General features: G+C 48.6%; 1 protein-coding gene across 1 annotated transcript; it reads right to left on the bottom strand.

The window, feature by feature from the left end:
- Positions 1-2,599: 2,599 nt before the first annotated feature.
- LOC144807964 (uncharacterized) lies at positions 2,600-27,411 on the bottom strand. Its single transcript, XM_078673552.1, has 2 exons — positions 27,307-27,411; positions 2,600-4,908 (listed from the first exon to the last, which is right to left on the bottom strand). The coding sequence occupies exon 2, from the start codon at positions 4,669-4,671 to the stop codon at positions 3,703-3,705; it is 969 nt and encodes a 322-aa protein (XP_078529678.1). The 5' UTR covers positions 4,672-4,908; positions 27,307-27,411; the 3' UTR covers positions 2,600-3,702.
- Positions 27,412-27,458: the final 47 nt, after the last annotated feature.

Below are 27,458 nucleotides of genomic sequence, written 5' to 3'. Positions count from 1 at the left end.
TGCATCTACAAGCTAGCTGAAAGGGACAAACAATGGTGATTTAACTGATCCTAGGGCAAGTTGGTGCCCCGGCCACATCATGGCATGCCCGCAGCTGTGCAGATGCACCTATAAGACAACAGTATACAGAGCTCTCCTCAAAAGAAACAGTGGAAAGAGGTCCAGTGAATGTATTTCTTAACTGCTTAACTGTGGCGGCAATTCCGACACAGTGCGGCAGTTTAGCGGAGTGGGCGGGGCCGTGTCGGCCAACATACGTGCGCAGCACTACCGAGGTACTGCTCGCGACAGCTGTTGGCCGACAAACGCAGCGAATGGGTTAAGTGAGCAGTACCAGAACATCTCCAGCATTGAAGGAACCAGGCCACCAATGCATGTGATCATACAATATCTTGATGAGGTGCCACAAATGAGGGATCTTCTTGTGTGCAGACAGAATGAGTGTCACAATAGAAATAATTCTCCCATCCATACCTTGCCTTCAAGGGGTGGTCGTGTGGTTGTGTTCTATACACGACATGAAAAAGTACAATTTCTAGGCTTTATTTGTTTCGAAGGACTGAAATGAAAACACTGTGCTTTACAACAGAAAGGCTTACAAAACAAAGGAGGAACACAAGGAAGAGCAAATTACATAACACAGAATGGGGGCAGAAACCCTAGTTGAACCACCTTCATCGTGTTAGACTGGATAATGTATCCTGCTCAGCTTCTGGCATTATGAGGAAAAACCAGGGTAAAGGGTGACGAGTGGGATTTTATTTTTACAGTGGAAACAATCCCCATGTTCAGGGTTTGTGATATACAAAATCAGTAACATTTTTCAGAGTATGTGGGAGGAGTCAGATTTATAGGACGGTCACTCCAAGCCACACCACAGAAGCCAGGATGTTCGGAATACTGTCTGGTTACCAAATGTAGAGTTTTACAGCCTTCCGGTGAATGTCTCAGCTCTTGTGTGCTTCCTGAGTTTTTCATTTTATTTTTAACTGAACATGAGTGACAAGACTTTGCCTCAGAGACACATTTTAATTTTATTTCGGCACATTGCAGAGTTCTGTAACTGAGGGTGAACAGGCCCTGGTAATTAACTCCTTATACTTAGCAGGCTGCAGCGCTAACACTGCTTTGAGAAGGGACTGGGGGCAGGCAAACGCAGACCACCAATAAGTTGTCCGCCATGATTTAGTAGATCACTTTGCCTGAACCAATGAAAGCGAACATTTATGGATGTGTGGCCTTAATCACCCGAGGATTCAAGAACAACATAAATTGATGTATTTCAGGTATTTTCAGCAGGTTCAGGTGATATAAGAAGCAGCTTAGGGACATATGTACAGATTTTAGGGATAGCGATTTCCTAATTGCGGTTCTCTGTGAATCACAATTAGGAAATCGCTATCCCAAATGTATGAAATTCTTTCAGTTTTATTCAGCGATTCTTAGGTTGTTGCAAATCTCCCTATCTCATGAATATTCATGAGGTAAGTCGCAGTTTGAGACCCAGTGGGAATAGCAGCCATTATAGAACACCATGTCTGTGATTGCTTATTAATGCATTTTCTTTAAAGGAACACAGGATGCATTTTCAAAAAAAAAAACCTTGAAGTTTAATTGTTTTTTTTTTTTAGATTAGGCATTGGTCCCCATAGGACCACTCCATGCTGTTAAAATATATTCTTTTTTTATTCTCAAAGGGGAAGGGGTCCCATTGTGAATGGGTTAACACCTCCTTAAAGGAGTCAGTAAAACTTGGAAATTATGCAACTGTAATTTGGTAGCAAAACATTCATACATCCCATTCAGATTCAGTATTTGGGAGGGACGTCCTAAACACGCCGCTTTCAAATACTGAATCGCAAAGACAAATTGAAATTCAGAAATGTGCTACCGAATCACAACTTGTGTTTTGTACATGTGTAAAAGTATGTTTTGTACATCTGTAAAAGTATGTTTTGTACATATGTAAAAGTATGTTTTGGGGCCAGAAACGGCCAGACTGCCAAAATGGTTTCTACCTTAGCTTCCAGTGAGTTAAGCTTCAACAACTGTCAGTCAGCCGGGCCTCAGTCTCACTCACGGATCAGTTGATGAATGCTGATAATTGATGTCAGTGCTGGATGTTGTTGACTGATGTCAGCTCTGGTTGTTGGAAAATGTTAACTTATTGTGAGTACTGGTTGTTGGTGTCTAATGTCAGTTCTGGGTTTTGGTAACAGATGTCAGTTTGGGTTGTTGGTGCTGGATGACCCCCCACCCCCGAGGCAAAGTTGCATCTATCGTGAAAAATGACGGACCATTTTTATTCTGCACTATTAAACATTAGGATCAGTTTTGCAGTAGCTTTTTCAAACACCTGCACTTCTTAATTTGTGCCCAGGGGCAATATTACCATATTTCAGATGTTTGAGTGATTTCATCTTTATAGATAGACTATTTATGTTTTCTTCTGATTCAGGTCTCTGAATAGGCTTTCATTTTACACACAGCAGGAGTCATAACAAAAGATTCCATGAGGAAGAATACAATAGCATCAATATCATCCGTGCAAAAATAGATACTTTCGTAGAATTGATTGTGTTTTCACTTTCACAGGCAATATCTTTGAAGTGGTTTTAATAGGCCATACTGGGCGACAATTGGTCGCAATCGATTACGCTTGGTCACAATGGTTTGTGATTTTTAATTTTTTGTCCCTAAAGGCATATTCCAACATTTGACACTCTTCAAAAAATCTCCATGCATTGTTCTCTGGTACATATTATACAATTCCCACACTAGAGTCCATACACAACTTGCCACATTAATATACTGTTCACCAGAGTCAGGACGTTTCAATAACTATCAGCTTAAATCATTTCACTAGTTTCAATTTGTTTAACTAGTATGACAACGTGCCAAGGCTAGAGTCTCTTTGGCTTTTTGAATAGCAGCACATTTAAATTACCCTGTTGGCTTTCATTCATTAGCTTGTTGTAGGAATTTAGAGAAGAGCATTTCAGTTAACTGCTTCCACTTTTTTGCTCATCACAATTTTCTTTTTTATATATGTAATCGCCTTGATCTTTTCCAAGAGCAAACTCACAGGAGGGAGCAGCTCTCTTACTACTGCAACTTATTTTATGTCAATCTGCTGAACGTTTGGCAAGGGAATGTTAATAAAACAGTGTGAGTGTGTTGGGGGTGGGATGTGTGTTGGGGGTGGGATGTGTGTGGGTGGGGGGGGTGTGATTAGGGGTGAATGGGGTGTGTGGTGAGAGTGCATTGGGACTCGAGTGCGTCGGGGATGCGGGTGCGTTGGGGGAGGCGGGGGCGTTGGGGGAATGCAGTGGCGTTGGGGGATTTTGTAATTAAAAAAAAAGCCCTTACAAGTTCCACCTTAAACAGGTTTGCAACTAAAGTAGATTTGCGCTCACCCATTAAGTCAGATTACCATTCTCACTTTAGCTTTTCAAAGATATTATTTCTCATGCAAACCGGATATTTTCTCCCTCATACGCCTAGGCAGACTGGGTTAATCATACATTCAAACACTGTTATGACTAGCCGCTTGGTTTTGCAGCACACTGCTAACTGTTTTTGGGCAATTCCATGCTATCTCATCAGTAAGACTGATTTCACATCACTTGTAGGGGTTCAGTTCAGGTTAATGTCCATATGTTGTACTTTCTTTTAGTTTACATGGAATTATGTGAATGAACATCATTCCTGAGCGGAGGCGTGACTAGCGTGCGTTCGCTCATGGTGAGTCAGGCTAATTTTGTGGTTGAATCCTTTCTGACATTCACTGCACCAGTAGGGTTTTTCCCCTGTGTGAGTTCTCTCATGCTGGGTCAGATGAATTTTCTGACTGAAGCTTTTTTGACATTCTTCACACTGATAGGGCTTTTCTCCTGTGTGGGTTCTCTCATGATGTATGAGATGGATTTTCTGACTGAAGCTTTTTTCACATTCTGTGCACTTATAGGATTTTTCTCCGGTGTGTGTCTTTTCATGCTGAGTTAGACTACATCTCTTAGTAAAACATTTTTGACATTCATTGCACTGATTTGGCTTTTCTCCGGTGTGAATTTTTTCATGCTTAGCAAGAGTACTTTTATCGTGGAAGCTTTTCTGGCATTCACTGCACTGATATGGTTTATGTCCCAAGTGTGATCTTTCATGTAATGTGAGACTGATTTTATGACGGTATGTTTTACCACATTCAGAACACAAATACCGTTTTTCTCCTGCATGTGCACCTTCATGTTGAATTAAACTCACTTTTTTGCTGAAACTTTTTGGACATTCAGTGCACTGATATATTTTTTGTCCCAAATGTGTTCTTTCATGTCGTGTCAGATAGTGTTTTTGACTAAATCTTTTCTCACAATCAGAGCACTGATAAGGCTTTTGTTCAGAGTGCGATTTCATATGTCGAGTCAAGTAGGATTGTTGAGTAAAGGTTTTCTCACATTCGGAACATTGATAAGGTATCTCTCCTGTGCACCTCTTTTTCTGTACTGTCCTGTTCAAATTACAAGCTAGGTTTGTCTCTTGTGAAGTGCATGGGTACACTACTTCGGCAATCTGCACAGTCTTATAAATAATGTACACTGTTTTTTTATTCAAATTGTGCTGTTGTTCTGGCTCTTGCTTTACAGTCACAAAACCCTCCATCTCCTCGATCATTTGTGTCCTTGCTGCCCCCAACTTAAGGGTTCATTAACATAAGAAATTAGAGAGAATCCAGAAACTGCATTTACAATCAGTCAGCGACTCTGCTCTGTATTGTCGTTACTTCCTGGCCAAATCCAGCTTTTAGAAATTGGTTTCTTCTAAAATCTCTGGAACATCTCTCTCTTTGTAGTCTATTTGCAGCAAATGACAGAATCCTTAAGTTTTGTTCCTGTCCACACTTGAAGCCACCTGCAATATAAAAAAAAAAGAATTAAAGTGAAATATCTTTCAAGGTGTAAACTAATTTTAACGAAATTATTTAACAGTGAATGGCAGCATTCTGGAAGTAATGCATGTACTTTTCTGATGGGATAGAGTTGGTAGTGCTTTGAGGCAAGGATAAATGAAACCAACATAAAATAAAGCAGATTGATATGTTAACAATAAGTGTGCACTCACTCATATCAGTAACATAAAATGATAAATCTATTTACATTTTGTATAGACCGTAAAAGAATTAAAAACAAATTGTTTTGCCATGTCGAATGATATCAAAATGAATAAACTAGATTTGAAACTTGCATAATCTTGTAAAAGGCAGACACAGGAAGATGGCTGAATGAAAGCCTTGAACGATTGCGCTGCTGGGCACTCAGCCTAATCCTACAGAATCCAGTACTCTCCAAAGGAGTTAGAGGTCAGGACCCTAGAGGAGGTCTCACGCCTAGAGCCCTCCATGTGGTAGAGGGGGCTCAGACTGACTTCCTACCATGATCGAGCGCACAGATGCCAAGGTGAGTGCCATACAGTGGCAGCCCAACAATTGCAAATTGAGCTTGGCGGACCAAGGGGGCCACAGACTCCACTTCCCGAGCCCTACAAAACCATGATGGGAAGCGCACAGACGCCTGCAGTGGCTTGGCTGAGATGTACTGGCACAGCCGGGCACACTGGGGCTGAATGGCTTCCTGGAAATAAACTGATCGCTGGGGCACGCAATGCTGGTTGGAGCCTAGAAGCCTGGAGGATGGTTGCCACAATGACAGCGGCTAGATAATGGAGATGAGGTCAGTACAGTCCCCAGGCGGTAACTGTCCTTGCCATTCCTGCGTTGCGGACTGCTGATGCAGAGAGCGTATACAGTTGCAGGAGGCCTGCCTGAGAAGGCATAGAGGGCCGGGCCTGTGAAGTGCATACAAGTTGACATACAGGTGCCACCTGTGCTACCCCTCCTCCCTCCCCATTGACGTGATCATATAGTTGGGCGGCGACCCAGTAACCCTGAGCTTCCAACTGATAAGAGGTTGCTAAGAAGGGATCTTCCAGCTACTAAACTTTGAAACGTGGGCGGTAGTGGATGAGAGTGAGGCTTGAGGGCTAGGTCCTTGCTCATGCCTTGGGGGACATTGCCTGGTTCTCCTTCATGTTCTGGTTCTGGAGGTAAAAAGTGGCAGACAGACCTGAAGAAGACAGTCTGACCTGCAGTGGGCTGGGCCGCTGTTTTGAGAGGGTACCCAGGGGATAGCAGAGCACCTGCTGAGACATAGAATTTGAAGGAGCGGGATACGCCCCTGTGGCAAAAACTATTCTGTGTAGTTATGGGCCGAGATAGATCTTCTAGAACAGGCCAACAACCAAAAATGTACAGATATACAGAGGTGGGAGGAGGCCCTGCATGGAACTCGCAGAGGAGACAAGGCCTATTTCCAGGAGCGGATGAAATGTCCACTCCCCAGATACTGATGGCTATTACCCAACTGAAACAGATGGTAGAAGAATAAATGGATTCCATATTCATTGATAGTAATATTTGGATCGCCATAAGGTGAGGGAGCGACTGCTGCAGACAGAACTAAATGTGGTTGAGCTCATTGCAAAACTGGCTCCTAATCCTCATCCAGGTTAAACTTCCATCATTAGCAATTTAGGGGTCCTGAGTTCCAATCGTTACCCTTCTTCCTCCCCATCCTCGCCCAAGGTGGAACCCAACCCATCCACCAGACCCCTAACCATTGGGTCTTTACAGCCCCTCAACACAAGAAGCCCATTGAGGACCACCCTTTCACCTATGGAGGGAACTGGCCTTCTCATGCTACTCACATATGATCACCATATGCTCACCCCCATAACAATAAATAACAGCACTCTAGATAACTAAGCCTACTAAACGCCCCTCCTCTCATCACTCCTACCTCAAGGAGCACCCCACTCACCCACTGTGCTTCCCAACACCTGGCACTCAACTGTCCTATAGCACAAAAGACACATGGAGGAAAACTGTAGAACACCACTTCCCTCTACTCTTCATACCCCCGCCATGCCACCAACCACCAGCCCCCAACCTCCAAAAAACCTACACTTATACTTTCATCCGGGACTATGTGGAACCTACATTACCTACCACTGTTCCTTTTACGAGGAGACTTCACTCCCTTCCTATCCCCAGACCAACTAACCACTCCTTATACCCCCGCACCCCCCCTTGAGGTGAAACTGAAAGACATCAAGCAGGGTCTTCTGAGCCTACTACACTTTTCTTCAACGATGGAGGAGCGCTGGAATCTCTACATGTCCCTCAAGAATAATCAATCATGCCTCCCCACTACGGCTAAACTCTGCCAAAGTCAAGACTCATCTTGGAAAACGAGACAAATTTTACCTGGAAATCTAGGCCTCGCTAACCATCACGCCAGGCCACATAGGATCACTGACCCTATGTCTGATGCTGACATTCACTCCTTTCTACTTCATTACAATACCGCCCATAATAAACCTTCGCTCCCACCATCCAAGATCCAGACTATTTCCTCCAACCCATTTAGAGAATCCAGTGTCAATCTCAGAACATTGTCGTTGGAGTCTCCTAAATATCTGATAGGGAGACTCCAGAGAATACAGTTGATGGCGGCCAAGTTCGCACTAATGAGACCACGCCAGTCTTCAGCGTCTCAGGCCTTGGCCGAGCTCCACTGGCTCTCAGTTATGCAGAGGGTACAGTTCAAGTCAATGTGCATAGTCTCTAAGGCTCTGTATGGCATTGGGCCCAAGCCATTACAGAGCAGGTTTGAATGGTATGTCCCCCCGCGTAACCTTCGCTCCTCCTCAACTAAACTGGTGAGAGTGTATGATCTGCTGTGGGTTTGGTGTGTACAGGTGAAGGGCGCTCAAACAGTGCGGGTGGGGTTTGGTGATGGAAGTTGGTGAGATACAACGGTGCAGGCAGTATAGAGGAAAACCCTATAACCTCTAACTAATATTTAGGCATGAGGTGCCTGAACATTATAAAACATACAAACAATTACTGTGCACACGTCAGATAAACAATTCGGTATAAATGTATTGCAGGACAAACAGAGATGAAGCTGTTGGTTTGGTGAAAGCTTTATGTGATTCTTTTTGGGGAATATACAGACACCAGCCGACACGTGTTTCATCAAGCAGGACGAAGCCTGTGAATCATCAGGGCTGTGAATGGCGTGGTGAGTCTTAAACGGGTAAGGTAGAGTAAACGTTGTAGACTGGGTAGTCAGCGTACAAGATGTAAAGGAGAAATTGTTGCTTCAAGGGAACAGTCGGGTACGACTGTAGACGGTAACCTGCGGTAAAGGGTTACGCTGTCGCTCCGTGAGGGATGTGCCTATACATTTATACCGAATTGTTTATCTGACGTGTGCACAGTAATTGTTTGTAAACTGGTGAGAGTATCCAGGTTTAGAAGAGTTAGATATGGAGGAAGAGCTTTTAGTATTGCAAGAGCTTCGGCTTTGAACAAACTCCCAGCCGCACTTAGACAGATGGGTAATCTGCTGCCGTTCAGAAAGAAGTTAAAGACCTGGCTCTTTCCCAGGGCATAAGTATGTGGCCGTGACTTTCTTATCCTTTTTGACCCTGTACTCGCTATTACACTCAAGGTTAATTGATCTCACATGTTCAAGCGCCAGGATACCGTAGGGTCACAGTGCGCTCTATAAATGCGGAATACAATACATTCAATACTTTAAGCCTTGACAATTTACCACCAGTCTCCACATCTCCCCAAGAAGCTGTGGTTACCAAATCCCACCTCAAGGCAATGCTTTTGAATTGCAGGTCAGCGGTTAGGCATGCTGAGAATATAGCCGACCTCTTATTCTTGCAAAATCTGGACCTCCTGATCCTACCACAAACTTGGCTTAATGTTTCCTCCTCACCAATTTTGGACATTCTAGTTCCCCCTGAATATAACCTAATCACATTGGACATACCTCACAAAGTTGGGGGAGGCGTAGCTTGCATCTCTCGCTCAACTCTCACTGGTTGCTTGTCTCTATTTGTATTTTCTCTCCCTTCTTCTTTTGCCTTCCTCTCTCTATCACGAGTCCGAAGCTGCTGGCTTCTGCTCTCTCTCTTGGTGCACGTGGATGCATGATAATGCAGAGATGACTGCAACTGCTGACAAGACAAGCACGCTAAAAGCTGTAACCTGGAATGTGAAGGGCCTGAACTGCGGTAGAAAGATGCGGTTAGTGGCAGCGTTTCTTAATTTATATGGAGCAGACTCTGCTTTTTACAAGAGCTGAATCTGATAGGAGCCTCGTGTTCGCGCCTGCGAGCGGGAAGGATGGGTGAAAAGTTCGTAGAGGGATACTTCAACTACGCCAGGGGCACAGCCAACGTTCTCAGAAAGGGCTTCCCTTGGCATACGCGCACTGCAATATGCGATCCCCAGGGTCGGTATGTGATAGTGGAGGTCGCCCAGTGAGACTCATATCAATATACGGCCCCAACACCGAGGAGCACCAGTTTTTTAGCGAGATGCGGCGGTTGGCGGACTCCCTAGGCCCCGGGGCAGTGCTATGGGGAGGTGATTTTAAAGTAGTTCTCAACTCCAATTAGGACAGGTCAAATCGTTCTCGCCGGCCTCACGCCTGAGCTGCGGCGCAACAGCAGGCCCTTATGGAAGACCAGGATCTGATAGATGTCTAGCGCTGCCAACACCAATTCAGCCGAGAGGGGAGTTGCATTTCCTCTGCGTGCCCCTCGTGGTCTAAAATTGACTACCAACTCATATCCTGTGACATTGACACTTGGGTTAGGCACTGTGCCAATCTTGCCTGAACCCTATCGGATAACGCTCCAGTACTATTAGAATTTATTTTAACAGACGCGCCCAATAGAGCCTTCAGCTGGATGCTTCCAGCTGGTGCCCTCTGGGACCAGGTGTTGCGAGAGGAGATTGGATCAGCCATACTTTGACACCAAAGTCAGCTCTGCGGACACCCCGTCCACTCTATGGGAGGCGTTTACGGCAGTCATTAGGGGCAAGTGTATTGCTAAACAAATTGGTGTTCTACGTGCACTGAGGAATGATCTGCAGTGGCTAAAGAAAGATTCACTCGCTTGAATTAGAATTCTTCAAGTTCAATCAGCTCATGACCCTTGGGCAGATCAAGGCTAAGATAGCGGAATTTGAGGATGCTGAACACAGAGAAACGCATTTCCTAGGTCGGGAGGAGCGTGCTCGCCAATACAGCGAGGGTGACCAGGTCGGCAAAACCCTTGCGCGGCTTCTTAAAAAGCCTTGGGCAAATGCCCGCCAAGCTCTTCAAAGATCTTCCATAATCCCACTCTGGTCCAAGATTGTCCATGAATCTCTCCTTCAAAGCAGGACAAAATCTGTATAGAACACATGGCGGGTCAAATCGAAGGCCTGTTGCACAGAGAGAAGATTGAAGATGCCAGCACCCGATCCATCGAAGTTCCAAAGATGAGATAAAAAAAAATATATAGGGTGAATGAGGAAGTGCCAAAACTGGGGGCGGTTGGCCCCAGAAACGTTAACCTCACTGGTTAGGGGCTGCCCAGCTGTCAATCCCAACCGCTAGCATGCAAGAGGCATAAATGTGACACCTCCAGGCATATACTACAGAACACTCCTGACCTGATGAAGATCAGAAAATAACTGAAGCTGCTGTTTGGCAACCTAGGAGGAACCCCGAGGCAATGGACCGGCTTTCTTTTAAATCCAGGAAAAAGGAGTGGATTCCAAGGGTCAGTTGGATGACCACTTGTTCAATAAGCTACAAGAAGCCTTTCCTCCAACTGCTCAGGTGACCAGTGCCAACTGGACCCTCTGCCCGACACTCAGAGTGTCTAGGTGCCACCCCTGAGGGGCTTTAGCTTTTTACTTCTGCGGTGGGTTGGGGATTAAAGGGATAAATCAGTAGGTAAAATCTTTGACCAGGACGAACCTGGTTTGTGTATTTCATCTGTGCTCCTTCACAGTTAGCCTCTAATTACACCTAGGTGCTGCACACCACGTCCATTGGCACTTTGTTTCTCACATAAAACTTTAAAAATTCCTATTTCACCGGTGCCCTTAATGGATTTTTGTCATTTTGCTTTATAATTGTACACTCGTTTTCTAATTTGGCTTGATATTTTTATGGTTTTGAATTTCCTAGGTCGGGAGGAGCGTGCTCGCCAATACAGCGAGGGTGACCAGGTCGGCAAAACCCTTGCGCGGCTTCTTAAAAAGCCTTGGGCAAATGCCCGCCAAGCTCTTCAAAGATCTTCCATAATCCCACTCTGGTCCAAGATTGTCCATGAATCTCTCCTTCAAAGCAGGACAAAATCTGTATAGAACACATGGCGGGTCAAATCGAAGGCCTGTTGCACAGAGAGAAGATTGAAGATGCCAGCACCCGATCCATCGAAGTTCCAAAGATGAGATAAAAAAAAATATATAGGGTGAATGAGGAAGTGCCAAAACTGGGGGCGGTTGGCCCCAGAAACGTTAACCTCACTGGTTAGGGGCTGCCCAGCTGTCAATCCCAACCGCTAGCATGCAAGAGGCATAAATGTGACACCTCCAGGCATATACTACAGAACACTCCTGACCTGATGAAGATCAGAAAATAACTGAAGCTGCTGTTTGGCAACCTAGGAGGAACCCTGAGGCAATGGACCGGCTTTCTTTTAAATCCAGGAAAAAGGAGTGGATTCCAAGGGTCAGTTGGATGACCACTTGTTCAATAAGCTACAAGAAGCCTTTCCTCCAACTGCTCAGGTGACCAGTGCCAACTGGACCCTCTGCCCGACACTCAGAGTGTCTAGGTGCCACCCCTGAGGGGCTTTAGCTTTTTACTTCTGCGGTGGGTTGGGGGTTAAAGGGATAAATCAGTAGGTAAAATCTTTGACCAGGACGAACCTGGTTTGTGTATTTCATCTGTGCTCCTTCACAGTTAGCCTCTAATTACACCTAGGTGCTGCACACCACGTCCATTGGCACTTTGTTTCTCACATAAAACTTTAAAAATTCCTATTTCACCGGTGCCCTTAATGGATTTTTGTCATTTTGCTTTATAATTGTACACTCGTTTTCTAATTTGGCTTGATATTTTTATGGTTTTGAATTTTAGCGTTATTACTGTTTCAGTGCTGCATAAATACTTTACGTATTGCCCTTAGGTGAGCCTGTCTGCTCTGTGCCAAAGGGACCATGGGGATGAGCTCAGGGACGCTGAGGGTCAGTGCAACAACTAGAGGAGCCAATCATCAACTCAATACTTACTCAAGTGGCTCCCTCTCGAAGCAAGGATTCATCTCAAGATATCCTGCCTGACTCACGGTTTGAACCGAGTCCTAAGAAGTTCGAATAATCTACTATTCAAACCTAAAAAAATCAACAAAAAGAACTTACAACCGATCCTTCTCTGGTCTTGCTCCAAGAATATGGAACTGTACACAACTGAACGATAAAGGCGCTGTTCCTACAGATATCCACCAGGCCATGATTGAGCGATTGCCTCCAAACAGATTACACGCCTCCACGTGTCAGCTGGGCATCATCTAGGTGAAATGGCAATTTTTAAAGTTATTAATGTGAGCTTTAATTTGGTATTGAAGAATAGTGTTTTCACCAGGAACATTATAAAAATAAAAGCATGGAAAACATCAGCACACGTTTTCAAACTCCCTTTAAAAGAAAGCAGGGCTGTGCACACTTGCCATGACCTTTTCTTGTGGGGCGATCTGAAGAGCAAAGTCATGTGCGCTATTAAGGTGGAAACTATGGTGAATTTATTTCACACGGAATTGTCATCGTTTGTTCCTCACGTGCCTTTTAGTCCACCCCACGTGCCCTTGTGGTATGCTGCTCAGTGAGTTAAACTCCATCCGTGATAAATTGTCAACCGGTTTCTAGTTGGGTCCCGCAAGATGTCGGGCCAGTCTTTCAGTCTTCCGAGGTCGATAAATTGAGCGCCATTAAATTGGGTATTAGAAGAATGTTAATTCCGGCTTCGATCGCTGCGGACGTGAGGCATGGGGAGGTTGTACTAGAGGTGCATGGTTCGATGTGCAGGCTGGTCTTTCAGTCTTCCGAGGTCGATAAATTGAGCACCGTTAAATTGGGTATTGGAAGAATGTTAATTCCGGCTTCGATCGCTGCGGACGTGAGGCATGGGGAGGTTGTACTAGGCGTGCATAGTGCGATGTGCAGGCTGGTTGGTAACTGGCAAGGTTGGTATCGTAAATGACACCTGCAGTAGTAAGGCTGGCACGGTGGGGACGTGGATGGCACGCTGCAGATCCAACCTTCTCTGCCAGCACCAACCTTGTTTAAATTTGGTTTCATCGCCCAGTCCAGCCTATCCAGATGCACTGCGCCACAGGCCACCACTAGCGCACCAGTCTCCTTGTGACTACTTGTAAATCAGACACCAGATGACTAAGTCTGCAGGCTATTTGTGCAGCCTGATAGCAATGTGAAAGAAAAGGGGTGAGCTGGGTATAAATCCTGGTTCAGGTGCCAGACCTGGCTTCCCCCTGTGCTGCCTGCTCCGGTTTCTCCCTGGACGGGCTGGGTCAGCGCTGAGGCCTGGGTCAAGCTCCCTGCACAGAAATAGGAGTCTGGCTGCAGCTGTGTTGAGAGAGCGGGAGCCTAGTTTAATAGCATTAGCGTTTATCCAGTCCATTAACGGACCGGGTAAGGTAATACCAACTCTACATAAACTACAGGACAGTGTAATAAAGTACAAGCACTCGTTGACAGATGGGGGTAAAAGTGGCGGAAAAGTGATAATGTCGGAGGTTAAAACAGACAGGGCAAAGTTTCCATGCAAGATGAAACTTAAAAAAATATATACATATATATTATGCTGTACTTAATTGCACTTATATTTCAAGTTGCACAGAAGGCTGACAAAGATTCTGCCTTCACAAAAACAGTGCTATAATATTAAATGATCATGCCAAAACTTAAACATTATTGTGTGCCCCTTGGCCAACCATTATAGTTAGTGTCACATTTATCTATTCAATATTTTATCCTTCTCCTCCAAGTTAATTTGGTTAGAGCGTCTTTATGTGTTAATTTTATACCATACTTCGTAAATCCTGTAAATCCAGGCAGCACACACGAGAACACAGAACAAACCAAACAACCAATCGTAGTGCTAGGTGTTCTGGCACTTGTATAGTGAATATATTTTTAGGTTGTGTTAGCCAAGCCCTCTAAATGATACTCGATGCGCCTTATCCACCACACAGCACATGCTGCGGACATTGTTTGCAGTGACCCACATGCCAGTGTATACTGTCTTGTCCCTGCCCCAGCCCTCGTGCTGGCTCTGGCCCACGAGCCCCCACCATGGCCCGATGAGTGCTCATTGAACACAAATTAAATTTGACGAACAAATTTGACTTATTTGTGCACAGTTCATCGATCGTCATTTTCTGCTTTGCTTTGTTGCGGTCTGTGGAGTGCTCAGCTGATGGCCCTTGAGAAATGTGCATGGTACGATTGTTCCTGGACAGCAGGCTTTGTGTGCCCCGCCCGGGGTGTCAGGTGGCAGTGTTCACTCCAGGGGAGAGGGCACGTGCGAGAGCAGGTGGACTAACTTCATGTGCCGCTAACAATAATGTCTAAAATAAGCTGCAGCCTTGAGTGGCCCGTTTGCTCCATAATGTGGCTCTGTCTTGCTTGCATTGAATGTGACATTGGCTGGTTCCTCGTGGCACTTGAATCCGTCACGTGAGATGCGCTGAGCAGAAGCTGGGGTGCACAGCCTGTGCGTTTTGTCACTTAAGTACGATTTTGCTGGGGGCGTGGCCAAGCAGCATGGCAGACAGGACGTGAGCTCCACCAGCTCCGTCCCGAAGACCCGCAAAATCCTGCTAAAACATCTTGCCTGGGCTGCCAAAGTCCCTGAAATCAGCGTCGGAATCCACCCCAACTCGATTGGAGCCCCCGAGCTGGCGGAGCGGTTCGGGGTTCGGCTGTAGGCGGAGGTAGTGGCACCGTCGGCGTACGCGGCGTCGCTTTGAACTACGCGACACCGCGGTCTGGGCCTGGAACGTGGGGCCGTCCGCCGAGCGGCCCGCCTGGTACAGACGCACGACAGCTTCTGGCACGAGTGACTCCCTGGCGGACCTCAGCGCTCTGCAATACACCACTGGGGTGCATCTGGCGGTGGCGATTGGTAGCCACGGGTCCACGGAGATATCCGCCTACCTAACGGAGAGGACCGCAGCGCCGCCCGTCCCGGGCGAGGCCCCTGCAGTGACGCCTCCGGCCGAGCGCTGATCCTGCAGAGGATCGGCTGACTGACACCTGCGACCTTGGGGGCCCTGCACGGCACGAAGAACTCCGCAAGTTCTCGGACCCTGACCCCTGACGGGCCCTACTTGTTGGGTGGTCGACCTCTTCTAGGCCCCTGGCCAGGACACACGGGAACTGAGGCCACGCACCTCCCCCTTCTGCACGGAAGCCTGCACTATACACCCCCGCTGGCCGTTGATGGTGCTCCAATTCCCGGTGGGAGACGTGGGACGTGGCGCCTTGAGAGTGGCGGTAGCGCTGGCGCCCATTCCGCGCTCGTCCGCCATCTTGGACAGCTTGCCCTGGCGACTCCTGAATGGTGCTGTGGACGCATGTGAGGGGGGAGTTCCTTGATACAGCTTGACCTGCGATTGGGTGCCCGTCCGGAGGGGTGCCCCTGGAGCCCTTGAGACCGACCTGCCGACAACTGGAGGTGGGGGGATCTCAGTGGGGTGCACTGATGAGCAGTCCGGCCGGCCCCTGTTCGCTCCTTCAGCAGGCGCGGGGCTCTGATCACTGCGGAGCTCGTCACGTTGCCCAGGGGTCGGGAGCCTGCTATCACCGTTTTGCCACTGTTGTGGGGTCGCCTGGTTTGCGTTGGACACAGTCTGTAATCTGATTGACGCGAGTCTGGCCGCGGCCTCACCGCTACCTGCCCCTGGCCTGGGCCTCCTCGCGCTTACCTTCTCAGGCCGGCGAGCCTAGGGTGAGTCCTCTGGCACACACTAGACAGGTGCAGCGTCTACCTTGTAGGATGGCGACACGCAAGGATCGGTTCTCAAAGGGCTCCCAACCTAACACTATTGTGCAATATACTACCCCACGCCTGCCATCACAGAGGATTACGCGTCAGACAGGCCCCGAGGACGGGGGCGAGGGCCCTGCGGAACCATCTAGGGCCGAACTCTTGAAAGCTATTCAGGGTTCTCACTCGGCCCTGGAGCGACAAATAGAGACTGTTTCTATAGATGTGAACCTACTCCGGACCGATCTCCACAAAGTGGCAGACAAAGTTTCGGATGCGGAGGGCAATATTACACAACTACAGGGTGAGGTGGCCTCTTTGCAGAAGACAGTTGCGCAACTTACATCTACCACCCGTGCGTTGGAGAGACGTGCTGAGGACGCGGAGGGGAGGGCCTGTCGCAGCAACATAAGGGTCCTGGGAGTGCCGGAGCGATTGGAGGCGGGAAACCCTGAACGCTTCCTAGAAACTTGGATCCGTACCCATCTGTGCCCGTCTGGTCTGTCCAGCGTCTTCGTCGTGGAACGAGCGCATAGAGCCCTTGTGCTCCCTCCGCGCCCAGGCGAGGCTCCTAGAGCCCTCATCGCAAAGATCCTGAACTATAAGGACCGTGACTGTATCTTGAGAGCTGCAAGGGAGGCGGAATCCCTCATGATTGAAAACAGCCGCGTGTCAATATACCCTGACTGCACCCAACAAGTGCAGGAACAAAGGAAATCCTATCTGGGAGTTAAGCAAAAACTCTGTGATATGAAACTCCAGTATATGCTGTTGTATCCAGCTAAACTCAAGGTGCTCTCCCAGGGCCGAGCGCACTTCTTTGAGACGCCAGCGGAGGTGTGGGAGTGGCTTGAGATCAGAGGAGATGACCTGCCCCCGGGTGAGAGAGGTGGCCCTCGTGAAACTTGGGGGACCAGACCGCAGAAGCGGCGCCGAGGTAGGGGAAGACGCCGATCTGGATCCCGGGGATCTCCTGGGACTCGCCCTACAGTGGGAGCGGATGGAACTATTCGTATGGAGGTATCGCCGTTGAGAGCGGAGCAGAGATCGCCCGGGGGTTCTCCCCCTGGTGATGTTTTGGTTCCAGACACTCTGCAGGAAACACCACTGGCCACAGACTCTACGGTCCCAGTGGTCCCGGAGACGGCCCTCCCTGAGCCGAGGTTGGAATAACTTGTTGACTTGAGTTACATGTTCCTGTATGTGTAGATGTCCACCGTTTGTGGGACCTCATATTGACACATTGGTAAGCTACCACGGCTCCTTGCTAAGGGTTTTGGATAAATGGACCGTGATAGAGGACTTGCGCCCTTCTGGCCTGTAGGGCGGGTGGGGAGGACGGGGCCAACTCTCGCCTTGAGCAACATCTTGCCCGAACTGCTAATAGGGGTGAATAGACATGCCCAGGCACTATCTTAAGATCATTGGGCTCTTCAGGGAGCTGGGAGGGAGGGTGGGTGGGGTTGATTTGTTGTGTGTGAGTGTGTGTTGAGTGGTTTGTATGGGGTGGCTGTGTACGTCCTGGCACTGGCAGGGGAAGGGCGGGGTGGCGTTTCTCTTTGTTGCTATAATTTCGCTCGTGGGTGGGGGTGGGGTATCTGTTTTTGCAAATGTTTCGTGTTTTGGGGTTTCTGGAGGGTGGGTTGGGGTTTGCGCAGAAGGTGTTGCTGGCATCATGTGTATGTTGAATACAATTTGTGGATGGCTCCCTGACGGAGCTACTCCTTTAGGTCTAACTACTGTGGGGACCGCGTGGTGGCAGGTCATGTTGTACTTATACTGTGGCCCGAATGGGCGTAATCATTGGCCATGGGTTTTAAATTTTTAACGTGGAATGTGCGTGGTTTGGGTACTTGCACTAAGAGACACAGAGTCCTCACCTTCCTTAAACGACATGGGGTCTCAGTAGCTTGTCTACAGGAGACCCATCTAGACGACGATGGCGCGCAGCGGCTGTCCAAGAAATGGAGGGGCCAGATTTTCCATTCCTCCTTCTCTACATATGCTAGGGGGGTCCTCATCTGGGTGGCACCGGGGATTCCTTGCGCTGTTCAGTATATTGACGCTGATGTGGAGGGTAGGTATCTATTGGTGAGACTTAGGTTAGATGACAAGGAACTCCTGCTCCTTAACACCTATGCCCCGAACACCGATGACCCGGCCTTTTTCTCTCGGATCCAGGATCTTGTGGCCCCAAGCTTGGATACACCCCTCCTTTGGTTTGGGGATTTTAATTGCATATTGCACCCTGAGTTGGACCATCATCCGCCCCGGTCGGGCACTAAGCCCCGTATGACGGCGCATTTACGGGAGGTGATGCACAATCTTGGGGCGTTAGACGTGTGGCGAGCTTGTCATCCTGTTCAGAAGCTCTACACATGTTACACTCCGACACATGGTACCCATAGCAGATTGGACCGCGTGCTTGCAGCTAACCTCACTCCGTCTCTCACCTTGATGGTCACCCATCAGGCCCGGTATTTATCGGACCATGCCCCTGTGACATGCGTTGCGCAGTGGCCTGATCGAGTTGCACGTCCCCGCACATGGAGAATGCCCGATGACCTCCTCCAAGATCAGGTGGGCAAGGATCATGTAGCGACATCACTGTCTGACTATTTGGACCTAAACTGGGGGGGGGGGGGAGGGGGGGTGATGGACTGCCCTATTCTGTTAAGTGGGATGCCTTGAAGGCAGTGGTGCGTGGAGCATGTATGGGCCTAACCTATGGGGTCAGGAAACAATTATTGTCTGAGTTACAAGATGCAGAAGCTGCGCTTCAACGCACCCAGTCCCGATCTACGGGCGGAGGAGGACGCCCTGGTATCAATCCATGACATCCTCACCCGACTTGACAAATTTACGCTGGGCCAATACCGGCAAAGTCTCCACCGTGAGGGCGATAAATCTGGCCGCCTACTGGCCTGGAGACTTCGCCGTGAGTTCGCACCTGAAAGGATAGTTGCCTTACGCGACTCGAATGGTGTTATGGTCCACTCTGAGTCCGATATCCTTGAGGTCCTCCGGAGCCATCTGCGGGCTGTATATGAAGCTGACCCATCGGTTACGGAGGATACCTATCACTCGTATCTTGAGAACATGGACCTCCAAACCCTGCCGGAAGCGGCGGCAAAAGAACTGGACACGAAGCTGACGCTGGGTGAGATTAATGCGGCGATAGCCGCCCTCCTTCGTGCTGAGGCCCCTGGTGGGGACGGTTATCCGGCAGAGTTCTATCATTCCTTCGGGCACGTCCTGGCCCCCCTCCTGTTGCAAGTCTACAATGAGGCTCTGCATAAGGGCGCCCTTCCGCCCACCATGAATCAGAGAGAGGTGTGCATGAGTTTGAAGCCAGGCGGTGATGGTACTGATCCCGCGGCGTACCGCCCTATCACCTTGATTAATACGGACGCAAAAATCCTCACTAAGTTGTTGGCCACTCTCCTTGCCCCACTCATGACTCGGCTGATACACTCCGACCAGTGCAGATTTATCCCGGGTCGTAATACGGCGATGAATTTGCGCCGCCTGAACCATGTCCTGCATGAGGTACGGGGACGAGAGGGTCCTCATGTATTGGTGTCGATTGATTTAGCTAAAGCCTTTGACACGGTGCACTGGGGATATTTGATGCAGGTGCTCCAGAGGACGGGGTTCATACCTGAATTTCGCAGCTGGATCCGGGTGCTCTATGGAGCGCCCCGGGCCAGGGTGCGGTTGGGATCGGCCCGTTCAGAGGAGTGGTCATTGGGGAGAGGCACCCGGCAGGGTTGTCTTCTCTCCCCTCTCCTCTTCGCTCTCGCGATTGAGCCCCTTGCCGTCTCCGCCCGCGCTGAACTACAGCGCTGGGGGATAGCTGTGGGTGACACTACTAATGTGATATCCCTCTACGCAGATGATGCACTCTTCTATCTTACCTCCTCCTCTGAGGCCCTTCCCGTCTTGATGCGGATCCTGGACCGCTTTGGTGCGGCCTCTGGGTTGCGTATTAATCTTAACAAATCCCTGGTCTTCCCGCTGACGGGCTGTGTCCCGGACCCGAGCGTGGATAGGCCCTACCTGGGCCGCCGTTGTAAGCGGGAGGCGTTCCGATATCTTGGCATTCAAGTGGCCACGTCTGATGAGGCCCTACTGACTCACAATGTAGACAGGGTACTTAAAGCCCTCCACAAATCTGTCACCTTTTGGAATACACTTCCTCTTTCTCTCATGGGACGGTTAGCGGTCGCCAAAATGGTGATGCTCCCTAGGATCCTATATGTCTTACAGAACACCCTATGTCCGTTGCCTCCCCGAGTGTTTCGCACGTTGGACTCGCTCCTCACCTCCCTACTCTGGGCGGGTGGGCGCAGCAGAGTAGCTTTACGCACAGTAGTGCGGTGTTGGGAGGAAGGAGGCCTCGAGGCCCCGAGATTCGAACTATATTACTATGCAGCGCAACTCCTCCCAGCCGCAAGGTGGTTTGCGGAGGAGAAGAATTGGGAACTGGCACTGCTGGCTGGTACGGTCAATGAAAGGGTCCTACGAGAGGCCTTGATGCAGGGCCGCGGCGCCGATGACACTCTACCGTATGTGGTGCGCCACACAGCCGAAATCTGGCAGCGGTTTGTCAAGAGGGTGTTGAGACGGGTGCCGTTTCATTGGGAGCTTCCGATATGGGTCTTGGCCCCGGTACTCCGGTTGGAAGAGACTATGTCCTATCGGGAGTGGCTCTCTGGTGGATGTGAGACGCTAGCGGATCTCTATCCAGACGACTCCTTCCTGTCCTTTGAACATGCCATGGAGTCCTTTGAGCTGGCAAGAGGGCAATACCTCCACTATAGAAGCCTTCAAGATGTGGCCAAGGCAACATGGCCCCAATATCCAGAGGCACCTCCACTCACACATACTCTCGACATCATCTTGTCCTGTGGAAGAGGCAAATGACTGATCTCCCTTCTCTACTCGGCCATGCGCCGAGACTCAACCCCCCCGATGGCACCGGCTTGGGCGGCTTGGGAGACGGACTTAGGGGTGGCACTGGAGCCTGACCAGAGGAAGCGGATTGGGCTCTTGACCCACAAGGTCTCCTGCAATGCGCGTTTTAAACTTATACATTTTAACTCTGTCCATCGAACCTATATGACCCCTGTCTCCCTGCATCGCATCTCGGCAGATAGACGACACACTTGCCCGCGGTGTGGAGCGCAGAGGGCGGGCTTCCTGCATTTGGCATGGGAATGCCCTCCGGTTCAGGACTTTTGGCAGAAAGTGGTGGCTCACATTGCCCGAGCCACGCATAGCAGGCTTCTTTTGGACCCGATCCATTGCCTCCTGGCGCTGGTACCCAAGCCCAGGAAGAAGAAGCTGTCTTATAAATTCTTGCAACTCTTGTTGGTTCTGGTGAGGAGGCGCGTGGCTATCACTTGGATGGGTCAGAGGGCACCCGACTTTTCCCTTTGGCTGAGGGATGCAAGAGAGTGGGCCTTGGCTGAGGAGACGCACATGCAGCGCACTCGCAAGGATGAGAAGCTGCAGGATGATCTGCTTGCCTGGAGAGTGTTGTGCATGGACGGGCTGGCAGAAGATGATTCGGATGCCACCAGCGCTGAATTATTTACTCCCACTGATCCGGAGTCTGACTGTGCTGGGGAGGGGGCAGATGTGGGGAGCTTGGATCCGGTGTAAAGACCCGTAGTAGCCACGCCGGTATTCCTTGATATGTATGCTTGTACATAGCTGTGATCCCCATAGGTCCATACTACATTATAATGTCTATGCCTTAGCTGGACCCCACATTTATGACCTACTTCCTTCGACTTTCTACTATTGATGCCTTTGTTTTTGGGGGTTTTGGTTATTGTTAAAATGTTACACACAATGAGAATTCAGAATGAGAAAATTAGCTAATGTACTGATAGTTTCGTATCCTTAGAGCACAAATGCATTTTTCCTTTCCTCATTACATGCCTTTCTCCTACGCCGCTCAGCCTCCGGGATGTGGGCCGTACTTGGCTGTGTATTATCCTTGCAACAGCATGTTATTATCTCTTACGCATGAGCGGTCTTGATGACAATGTACTTTGTGCCTACTTTATACTTTCGCAATAAAAACATTTATTTTTTTTTAAAGTACGATTTTGCTGCTTAGTTACTTCATGCAAGACATGTCTCAGCCATCGAACTAAACCGAAGCGCTCGCCTAGAGACACTTTACGGCTCTGTGGTCTTTGTGGAGTGCGATGAACCACGCACACTCAGGCAGAGACGAGAACTCCGCTCCTGCGAGCCCTGATCAAAAGTGAGGGCGCTCGTCGGATAGCATAGCTCACTGCTTCATTAAACTCTTGGCCCGCTTGGCCCCTGACACAATAAATCCAGCTACAGTTATGCAGGGATTTAGCAATGAGTCAGAGGCAAAGAACGGAAGACGCAATAGAAACAAGCAGCACTGAAAGCGTAAAAAAAAAAAACGCGCACCACTGCGAAGCGTATGTTTTCAATTATCGCACCGTGTGGGCGCGATAATTGAAAACATATGGGCTTTGGTGCGCGTAACAGACACCAATAGGCCAAAGGCAGAGCTACGCGACCGCCTATGGCCGATTGCGTGTTCTGTTAAAAAAACAGCACAAACGCAAAGCCCAATCAAAATGGACCTTGGAAATGCACAAGCACGAGCTGTATGGAATTTCAAGGTCCATTTTGAAAACCCCAACAAAACGGCTCGCCTACGCGAGTACTGCTACGCAGTGCATCACGAGAGCTCGCCCTAAAAAGGTACAACCTATATACAGGTATCACCTGAAGCCAGAAGTTAACACACACAATGTTCGAATTTCTTAGGCTTGTTGGTCAGACTACCAAATCTTCCCCAGTGGATACCTTCAGCCCCGGATGAAGACAGCTCTACCATAGACCACTGTGTTACAGACCACTTACTCTCACTGCCTCATCCAGTTCCATCCCTGATCCAAAGTCCAGCACTGAATTTCACCAGCTTTACCTCCGTGCTTTGCATCATACCATAATTTATATGGAAATGACTCCTCTTCTGGTGACTATTCCACCTGTCTAGCCTTTGGCCTCCACCCACGGTTGTCCATGGTAACTGGCAGCCACCCTTTCATCAAGACAAAAGGACTGTAGCCCATGACCTCACATGGTGTGATGAGGTATGCACAAGCCACAAACATCACAACTTCCAGTTCAGGCCATTTTCAGAAATGACCATAGATCCCCAATATGTATTTAAGTTACCGGCCATTCTCCCATATGGGTCCCATCACCTCAACACAACTCTTTACCAAGACATACGGGGATCGTTTACTGGGAATAAATAAAGTTGGACTGAATGTGAGTTGTGATTTATCAGAATGTATGCTTCCATGGAATCCTTCATCCTTGTCTATCCTAGGCCCCCAAGACAATATTCTTTAGTTAGCCCTTTGTTTTTCATATATCTAAATGCCCCCTGTTATAAGTGTCAAGAGTTCTCTTTCTCAACCTTTCCAGAGAAATCACAAGTCCGCCCGCAACAATAATCCATCCTCTTCAGCCTATTCTTCCTTACCTCCCATTCAGTCCATCATTCATAAGTTAATAACATCTAATATATTCATTCATGCCTATCAATTTTTTGTCTTCCATAAGTTTTTTCCCCAATTTCCCATGGCTGAGGCCATGGATCTTTTTCCTTTTACAATCATGCAATAAAAAAAAATCCCCATTCATTCTTTGGTACTTTTTTGATAGGTACTGGCATCAGACTTAAATCAGAAACTTTTTTCCACACTTGGCACATATTGTACAGTGTAATTTAGACAAACAACTTAATGGCCATGTGAGCCAATGCAGCCACCACCGCCCACCACAACCTCATCAGATACACTAGAAGAAAGCATTCCAGGACAGAATCTCCACCCACGCACACAACAGCAAGGAACTCTTTGGCATCAAAGAGTTTGCCCAGAGCAACAGTGAGACAATCGACATCTCCCCAGACCTCTGCGACAGACTCAGCACCTTCCACCACAAAATCAAGACCATCTATGACAACTTCAACAACAACAACCTACACTAGGAACCTACACCCACCACCCCCATACACCACGCAGCTTACGCTAGACAGCTGGACCGCTGTCACCATTGAAGGCACCCTGAAGACTATGAAGTCAACCCACTCCGGGCCCCCACGGACCCCTGCCCCCACCAGATCTACCACAGACCAGCTGACATCATCGTCCGAGCTTCGTCAAATCATCAACAGCTCCTTTGAGACAGCCTCCTTCCCCGACGACTGGAAACATGTCGAGATCAACCCTCTCCTGAAAAAACCCACGGCGGACCCCACCGACCTCAAATACTACAGACGGATCTTATAACTCCCGTACCCAGAGAAGGTCATCGAAAAAGTCATCAACAGCCAGCTCGCATCCTTCATAGAAGAAAACATCCCTGACACGTCCCAATCTGGCTTCAGGAAAAACCACAGCACCGGAACCACCCTTCTCGCCGCCACAGACATCCGCTCCCTCTCTGACAGTAGAGAGACTATGGCACTCATCCTCCTGGACGTATCCGCAGCCTTCAACAGTCTCCCAAAGCACCATAGCCCACAGGCTACATGACACAGGAATCTGGGGCATGCCCTCAGCTTGATCCACTCATTTCTCTCCGGCAGGACACAGCGGGTCAGGCTCCTGCCCTTCCTCTCAGATCCCACACTGACCACCTGCGGAGTTCCCCAAGGATCCTCCATCAGCCCCAAAAGTTGGTAATAGGAGATAGCGATGTTAGCGACTGTTTCCAGTCGCTAACATCTTGGCACGCCCACTTTGCATGTCATGTCATTTGGAGATATTCGCGCTAAGCGCGAATATCTCCAAAAGCTAGCACCTGCCCCAGAGCAGTTCTTAGCCATGTTATCCAATGGTTGGTGGATAACATGGCTAAGAGCATTAGCTCGGTAATGCATGAATATCGCTGACTTTTCAGCGATATTCATGCATTTCGGCCGATTTTTATCGATTAGGAGATAAACCTTGATAATAGCAAGGTTCCTAAGCGATCAAAATCGCCGCAGCTCGGCGATAAAAATACTGCCGCTAAGCCAACATTGCGATTATTATCGCTAGTTGTTGGTAATATGCCCCTCAGTTTGGAAAATTAACGTGTAAAACAAATACTAACAGTTTTCTAAAGTGTCGTCATGGATAGTCCTTCTTGCACATGCTCTCTGCTCAAATGAATTCTGTCACTTCTGGGCACCCGCTGAGAATCAGAGAGAGTGGATTTTGCCTAGAATCACACAACTGAATCAAATGGAGAATCCAGGTTTCAAAGGATGTCTCCCTTTACTGTCATCAGCAACCTGGCCACATCTTGTCTGGATGTTCTTCCCGTACTGCATTATTTTGGCAAAATCAATAGAATAAGCACTTTATGATTATGACGGAGATGCACTGTAAGTACATAAAAAGTAATGTTCCAGGAGAAAAAGTGTAATTGAGACTGCTCTACCTGTCACAAGAGTTATCATTTTTAAACAATTTCTACAGGTTTGTCAGAAACTTAACAGTTCACACAAATAAGTTATAGTCGTGTTGAACATGCAAACACCACTTGACCCACACATAAATTAAAGCAGAAGCACTGGTTTAGACTCACAAGTATCTGCTATACATCTGCTGTACTCTTCAGCACCTGTCACTGTTTCAAGTTAAAGACAGATCTGGGCGTCCACTGTAAACCCGAGCCCGGCTCTGGCTCGGCTCGAGGTTCTGTTGGCCCACAGCGAGCCGGGGTTCTGCTGTACTCTTCAGCACCTGTCACTGTTTCAAGTTAAAGACAGATCTGGGCGTCCACTGTAAACCCGAGCCCGGCTCTGGCTCAGCTCGAGTTTCTGTTGGAACCTCAGGCCCACAGCGAGCCGGGCTTCTGCTGCCCCGAGCCCGGCTCTGGCTCGGCTCGAGGTTCTGTTGGAACCTCAGGCCCACAGCGAGCCGGGGTTCTGCTGTACTCTTCAGCACCTGTCACTGTTTCAAGTTAAAGGTAGAGGTGGGCTTGCCACTGTAAGCCCGAGCCCGGCTCTGGCTCGGCTCGAGGCTCTGTTGGAACCTCAGGCCCACAGCGAGCCGGGGTTCTGCTGTAAGCTTTCAGCACCTGTCGCTGTTTCAAGTTAAAGGTAGAGGTGGGCGTCCACTGTGAGCCCGGCTCTGGCTCGGCTTGAGGCTCTGTTGGAACCTCAGGCCCACAGCGAGCCGGGGTTCTGCTGCCATCCTTGCTCTACTCTGAACGTGATTCTGAAACTTGGGAACCAGGTGTGACTCTCGGCGTCAGCTCAACATCCTGTGACTCTGGGCAAATACCTTATTTATTTATTTTGAAAGTTTTATAGATCGCGAACAAGATCCTTGTGGATATCAGAGCGTTTTACAATTAGTGAGGTTAATTAACAAAAGATAAATGCAGGTAAATTACGTATACGTAACATCTTGTGCAACATAAAGCAATAGGGTAGAAAACAGGAAAGACCCGTTGATTCATGACAATGGCGAATACAATGACTAGGTTGTCTAGTTGGTCCCTGGTCATAATAAGGAATACCGGTAAAGGTACGAATGTTATCAGAATTTCCTTAGTCTATGTTCAGGTGAATTTTGCCATGATCTTAATCTTACTGTGCCTAAAAAAATGGATGTGACCTTGTGTAATGTAAGTAGTGGTCCTGTACATAACTTTGGGTTGAGCATGTAACATGTAAGAACTGCAGAAAAGGGTAAAACAAATCACTAACATTAAAAAGGAAAAACAAATAAATACGCACTTAGTGGCTGATCTTTACACAGTGAACTCAGAAATCCTGGATAAATCGCAGCTTCCCGGCTAAAACTGTGTGATCTTAGGCACATATGTTATTTGATCAAAACTCCTTTTACTTCATAATTATGGATGAAAGTGTTTTCAAAGACGTGAGTTCAGGATACCGGCTGGATAACAACCTGCCTTTGATTTCATGCACCTGAATGTTGCCTGATATCGACCGGGTCCATACACAGGGCTGACGTGTGATGGGTCTTGCTTCTTACTTCACCAATGCATGCATGGCAGCATTGTAAAAGAGGCAAGAGGGAGATTTAAAAACAAAATGATTTGGAGAATGTATTGTCCCTCATTAACTTCTATTGAACGGAGGCAATTTAAGGCGGGAGAGAGCCAAAGAGAGGTTCATTTTGGCTCGAGCCAGGCACCGGGTTCTGCTCTCCCTGCTGTCTCTCCCGCTTCTAGTGGCCGCCCCCCTCCAGGGCCCGCACATGGAACTCCCTCCCTTCCTGCTCACCCGCGTCTGCGGCGCTCCTCACGGCCTCCAGGCGCTCTCACGGGGCTCAGACCCGACACCGGGGCTCCGGCCTCGCCTGCAGCTGACACCGGACACAGGGAAGAGGCCTGGAGGTCAGAGAAGGGTGCAGTGCGCATGCGCGGAGCGCAGAC

Source organism: Lissotriton helveticus, chromosome 1_2, assembly GCF_964261635.1.
Source record: "Lissotriton helveticus chromosome 1_2, aLisHel1.1, whole genome shotgun sequence".
Lineage (NCBI taxonomy): Eukaryota > Metazoa > Chordata > Amphibia > Caudata > Salamandridae > Lissotriton > Lissotriton helveticus.
Note: the sequence above shows the minus strand (reverse complement) of the source record. Positions and strands in the feature narration are given on the sequence as shown.

Excerpts from the sequence above, each read along its gene's own strand:
- LOC144807964 (XM_078673552.1), bottom strand. The coding sequence starts at position 4,671 with ATGATCGAGGAGATGGAGGGTTTTGTGACTGTAAAGCAAGAGCCAGAA.